Source organism: Prenolepis imparis, unplaced genomic scaffold (genome assembly GCF_030444845.1).
Source record: "Prenolepis imparis isolate NDT839.2.m4 unplaced genomic scaffold, iyPreImpa1.0 SCAF_6, whole genome shotgun sequence".
Lineage (NCBI taxonomy): Eukaryota > Metazoa > Arthropoda > Insecta > Hymenoptera > Formicidae > Prenolepis > Prenolepis imparis.
In genome coordinates this window covers 16,870,730-16,876,171 of record NW_028141164.1, presented here as the reverse complement: position 1 = coordinate 16,876,171, position 5,442 = coordinate 16,870,730, and the positions used below count along the sequence as shown (strand labels likewise).

General features: G+C 55.5%; 1 protein-coding gene across 1 annotated transcript; it reads left to right on the top strand.

The window, feature by feature from the left end:
• Positions 1-2,308: 2,308 nt before the first annotated feature.
• On the top strand, positions 2,309-5,035 carry LOC145937830 (uncharacterized). Its single transcript, XM_083041198.1, has one exon. The coding sequence runs from the start codon at positions 2,309-2,311 to the stop codon at positions 5,033-5,035; it is 2,727 nt and encodes a 908-aa protein (XP_082897324.1).
• Positions 5,036-5,442: the final 407 nt, after the last annotated feature.

The window sequence follows — 5,442 nt, the reverse complement described above, 5'->3', positions numbered from 1 at the left end:
TGCAGAGAAATGGGGGACAAGGAGCGCAGGTGAAGAAGAGGGTTAGGAAAGCGGGGGCGGTGATAAGACAAGTTTGGGAGGTGGGCAAAAGGAGGTTTAGGGAAAATTGGGAAAGAAGTATTTGGTTATGCGAAAGACTAATAGGGACGGTGATGGAGTTCGGGGCGGAGATATGGGGGTGGAGGGAATGGAGAGAGGTAAAAGCAATGCAGGATAAATGGATAAGTCTATGGGAGTGGACTAGTGTACGCCAGGATACATGATTAGGGAGGAAATTAAGAAAGATAAGTTCAGGACGGTGACGGGAAGAAGAGCGGTGGGATTCGAAAAGAAGTTGGAAGAGGCGTGGGGGGAACTTCTTGCGAGAAAATGCTTTGAGGAGATAAAGAAGAGGGTGAGGGAGGGGAAAGTGTTGTCAGGGTGGGAGGAAGAAAGAAAGGAGTTTTTTAAAGAAAAAGGAAGAGAAGTGCAAGTGATGGAGGAGAAGAGGGGAAGAGGTGAAGAAGTGTACGAGGGGTGGGAACAGGTGGATAAAGAGCTGCAAAAAGAGAAGAGAAGGGAAAAGATAAGTGAGTCAAGGTATAATAGATGATACGGGGGAAAAAGGAGAAAAGGTTATCTGAAGAAGGGTTGGGGGAAAAGTAGATGGAGAAGGATGATTAGGCACAGACTGGGCAACGAGATGAGGGAAGCTAGATATTGGGAGGAGGAGGAGAAAAAACTTTGTAGGATATGCGAGGGAGGATTGGAAACGTGGGAGCACGTATTGGAGGAATGTAGTGAGGGTGAAGAGGGGAGAAGCTGGAGGGAGAAGCTAAAGGATATTTTGGATCAAGAGGGAAAGGGAGAATGGTGGATGAGGGAGTTGGAAGGGAAAAGAGAGAAAGGTTGAAAGGTAGAAGGGAGTTTGAGGGAAAAAGGAGAAAAGAAATGGAAAAGGTTATGAATGATGAGTGAATGTGGAACCGAGAGTCAGGCGAAATTAGGATTAAGACTAGGTTTAAGATATCGCTCTCTCTCTCTCTCTCTCTTTGCGTTAGTATTAAGATAGTTAAGGTTGCGCATTAGTTATAAGTTAGGTTAAATTTGTAAATTAAGTTTATATGAAAGTGTAAGATGTTGGGGTACGTTCCTCTAAAAAAGCGCCTTCAATCCCCATGGGGGTGAATAAAGCATACTGTTGTAAATAAGCTGTGAATTTGGCTGGAGTGCATGAAGGAGAGAGTGCATTGGGTGAGCGAATGAATGCTTGCAGAGTGAATGAGTTAAGCCCTGAATGGCGTTTATTTAAAGATTCCTTTAAGGGCAGCGACAGCAGTTTCATGTTTCGCGCGACGCGGGAGAGATTCGCTTCTCGCGGCCCGTGCGCCAATCGCGCTCTCGCGCGCTCGCGCCATCGCACGGCATAGCGAGAGCCGCTCTCTCGAAGCGATAGGCTCGAACGGTCGCCGCCGTTCGAACGCCCGCAATCAACCGTGAACAAACAAACATAATAACAATTTCGTCCTCCGACTTTCCAGATGCCCGTTTTCTTATTATCCCGATGCCTAAAGAGTGAGAATCTAATCACACTGAACATTCTGGAAGGTCGGAGGCACAAAATAACTCGCCCCGCACTTAACGTTCGTCCATCGCCGGTGTCTTATCTCGGTCCGTCGCTCGAACTCAAATACATTCTCGTGATTACGTCGGGTAACTCGTGGCAATTAGTTCGCCTGTTGCAAGGCCGTTGCACCAGCACTGAAAGCCATTGCACCAGTACTGAAACCTCTTTGTAAATTATTGTACGTTGTTGAGAATACACTTATTCATTTGTGATACAGACTTATAGAGCTTGATAGCTCGCGTCATCCACGCCTCACACTCCTTTCACTACTCGCTAACGCGAAGCGTTGTCACGAGATTGCAACATTGTTGGTCCTTCGAGCCGGATTTTTTAATCATCCACTGAGTTTCCGTTGCCGCTCTCGAGATCTTCGCGTATTCGGAGCATTGTACCGCAGGAAGTGAATCACCGTCGGCCACCTGAAACAGAATGAGTGAGGACGTGAAATCTATCGTGAACGCCGCTACCCTTCTGTATGGGAAGATCAGCCGGGCATTCGATAACCTCATGAAGCTTGGACCTGAGAGGACCACTCTGGGCGCTGTCGAAGCACGGCTCCAAGCCCTGGAAAAAAACTAGGAAAAATTTGATGCTCAAAACGATGTGCTCCTCGATCATGTTGCCGAAATCGAGAAGGATCCGTACTGGAAGCAGGACGTCCCGGCACTTGCCGAGGAGGCCTACCTCCTGAACAAGGGCCTGATGCTCGACATGAAGCATAAGCTCACCGCCCAGCAGACTGCCGCCGACGAAGCCCAGGCCCCGCAAGCGCCTGCGCCAGCACCTCCGCCAGCGTCCAACCACGACCTACCGAAGATCCAGCTGTCGCTATTCTCGGGCAAGTTCGAGGACTGGCCTGCCTGGCGAGACCTGTTCAAGTCGATGGTCGTCGACAAGCCGTCCCTGGCGAAGGTACAGAAAATACAGTACTTAAAAACATGCGTGAAGGGTGACGCTGAGCCGCTGATTCGAGACCTACCGCCGACGGGCGACAATTTCGATGGGGCTTGGTCGACGCTGACCACTCACTTCGAGAACAAGCGGTTGTTAGTGAGAGCTTACCTGGCCGCCTTCACGGCGCTTCCGCGAATGAAGGCACCTGGTGCCGCCGGACTTCGCCGGATTTTTCACGGCGTGCTCTCCACCGTCGGCCGTCTAGAGGGCATTGGCCGCCCGATCACCGACTCTACGGACCTCTTCGTACACTCGGTGATCGACCTCTTAGACCCCAAGACCCGACGCGATTGGGAGAAGTCATTGGGGAAATCCTCCGAGCCGCCCTCCTACGACAGTCTCCGCGAGTTCTTGCAGGAACAGCTCATAACGCAGGACGTCATCGGGGAGTCGTCCGGGAGGTCCGCCGAGAGGTCCAGCCGGACAGCACGGGTTAACCACGCCGGAGGGAAGGGCTCGGATTCCAACCGCAGGTGTCCCATCTGCAAGAAAGAGCACTTCATCGCGTACTGCGACCAGTTCAAAGGGAAGTCCGCTCAGGAGAGACGCGCGGCGGTGAGTACTCACCGTCGTTGCTGGAACTGCCTGGGTCGTCACCAGCTCAACGACTGCATGTCGACCAAGACATGTGCCAAGTGCTCCGACCGACACCATACAACGCTGCACGACGCGTTTACTACCGCAGCTCAGCCCGCCGCCGAAGCCAACTCAACGTCCACGGTGCACGTCGCCAAGCACCCGCCAGTGAAGTGCGGTCCGGTTCTCCTAGCAACCGCCCGCGTCATGATGGTGGATCGCGCCGGCACCCGCCATGCGGTCTGCGTCCTGGTCGATCCGGGGTCGGAGACCTCGTTGATCGCGGAAGCGCTAGCGCAGCGACTCCGCCTATCACGAACTCCGACGTCGGTGGCCATATTCGGGATCGGCGGTGTACAGTCGGGTTTCTCGCGCGGACGTGTCGCCGTCAAGATATCCGCGCGAACCGGTTCCTTCTCGATGACCGTGTCGTCACTCGTGATGCCTCGCCTCTCGATCTACAGCGGAGCGCCGGACGGTGTAGCCGGCTCGTGGTCGCACATAGACGGACTTGAGCTTGCAGACCCCGAGTTCCTGCGCCAGGACCAGGTCGAACTGCTGCTCGGAGCTGACGCCTATGCCAGCATCGTCATGCCGGACCTAAGACGGGGAGGGACATTGGAACCCATCGCCCAGCGGACGCGCCTCGGCTGGATCCTCTTAGGCTCTGCGGGGACCGGTCACCCTGCGAGTCCAGTGCTCTCGCTACAGTGTCACACCATGGAGGACCTTAACGCCCTCGTACGCCGCTTCTGGGAGGCCGAGGAGCCGCCCCGTGCAGCCTTGCCACTGACCGTTGACGAGCAGGCATGTGAAGCGCACTTCGAGAACATACATGAAAGACGGGCCGACGGTCGCTACCAGGTCCGACTGCCAACACGTTCTGGACTGCCGGACCTCAGCGCAACGCGGCGTACCGCCGCGCGCTTAATGGAGGTCATGACGAGGCGATTCACCCGAGAGGAGGAAGTCGGCGATCGGTACCGTGTCTTCATGCGAGACTACCTCTCACTCGGACACATGTCGCCGGTCCCGAAAGGACCACCTGCGCCAAGAGTGTGTTACTTGCCACACCATGGAGTGCTGCGAGGCCATGGCGCCGAGGCAAAGATCCGCGTCGTCTTCAATGACTCCTCGCGTACCACTGGCGGGACGTCACTCAATGCCTCCTTGCATGTCGGGCCGAACTTGCTGCCGGCGCTGGCGGACATCCTGACACGTTGGCGACGCCACCGCTATGTCTTCGTCGCCGACGTAGAGAAGATGTACCGGCAGGTACTGGTGCATCCTGATGACCGAGACCTCCAGCGGATCCTGTGGACAGACGAGAGCAAGGTTAGCGAGTTTCAGTTGAATACGGTGACCTACGGCCTGGCGAGCGCCCCGTACTTAGCAATGATTAGACAACTCGCGAAGGACGAGGAGGTTCGATTCCCACTCGGAGCCGAGGTCCTTAGGAGCTATACCTACATGGACGATGTACTTAGCGGAGCGGACACCCTAGAGGCGAGTCGTCTACTAGTGGAGCAGGTGTCGGCTCTCTGCACGGCGGGCGGCTTTCCACTGAGGAAGTGGGCTGCCAATCACGAAGTACTCATGGGCGGCGTCCCGCCCGAGCACTGCCTGGGGTCGACCACGGGCGCTCGACTACCGTCGGACGAGCACTCGGTTCTGGGACTGCGCTGGAGCCCGGAGACGGACGACTTAACCCTGTCAGTTCGGAGAGCCCCTTGCGCTACTCCAACCAAAAGAACGGTCCTCTCGCAAACAGCTCGACTGTTCGACCCGCTAGGCTGGCTGGCACCCATCATAGTTAGGGCAAAGCTACTGATACAAGCTGCGTGGCTCCAGCAGCTAGACTGGGACGTCCCCTTAGCCAAGGAGGAGACTGTCCTGTGAAGCAATCTTGAAGAGGAGCTCCCCTTGTTGCAGGAAGTCCGGATACCGCGCTGGATACACGGCGACGCCCCAGCATGCGACATGGAGCTTCATGGATTCTCGGATGCTTCGGAACTCGCCTACGCTGCCGTCGTCTATTTGCGGACGGTAATAGACAAACAGCCAGTCATCTCCATCGTCGTCGCACGGTCCAAGGTCGCGCCACTCAAGCGCATATCACTACCGCGCTTGGAGTTGTGCGCTGCCGCACTGCTGGCCAAGCTTACCGAACACATACGAACCACCTTGAGCCTCGAGCCATCAGCCGTGAACTTGTGGACTGACTCCACCGTCGTTCTCAGTTGGGTGCGTGGTCACCCTGCAAAATGGACCACGTATGTGGCTAACCGGGTCGCAGAAATTCAGCG

What these genes read in the sequence shown, in the direction of transcription:
- LOC145937830 (XM_083041198.1), top strand. Translation starts at nt 2,309, where the DNA reads ATGCTCGACATGAAGCATAAGCTCACCGCCCAGCAGACTGCCGCCGAC.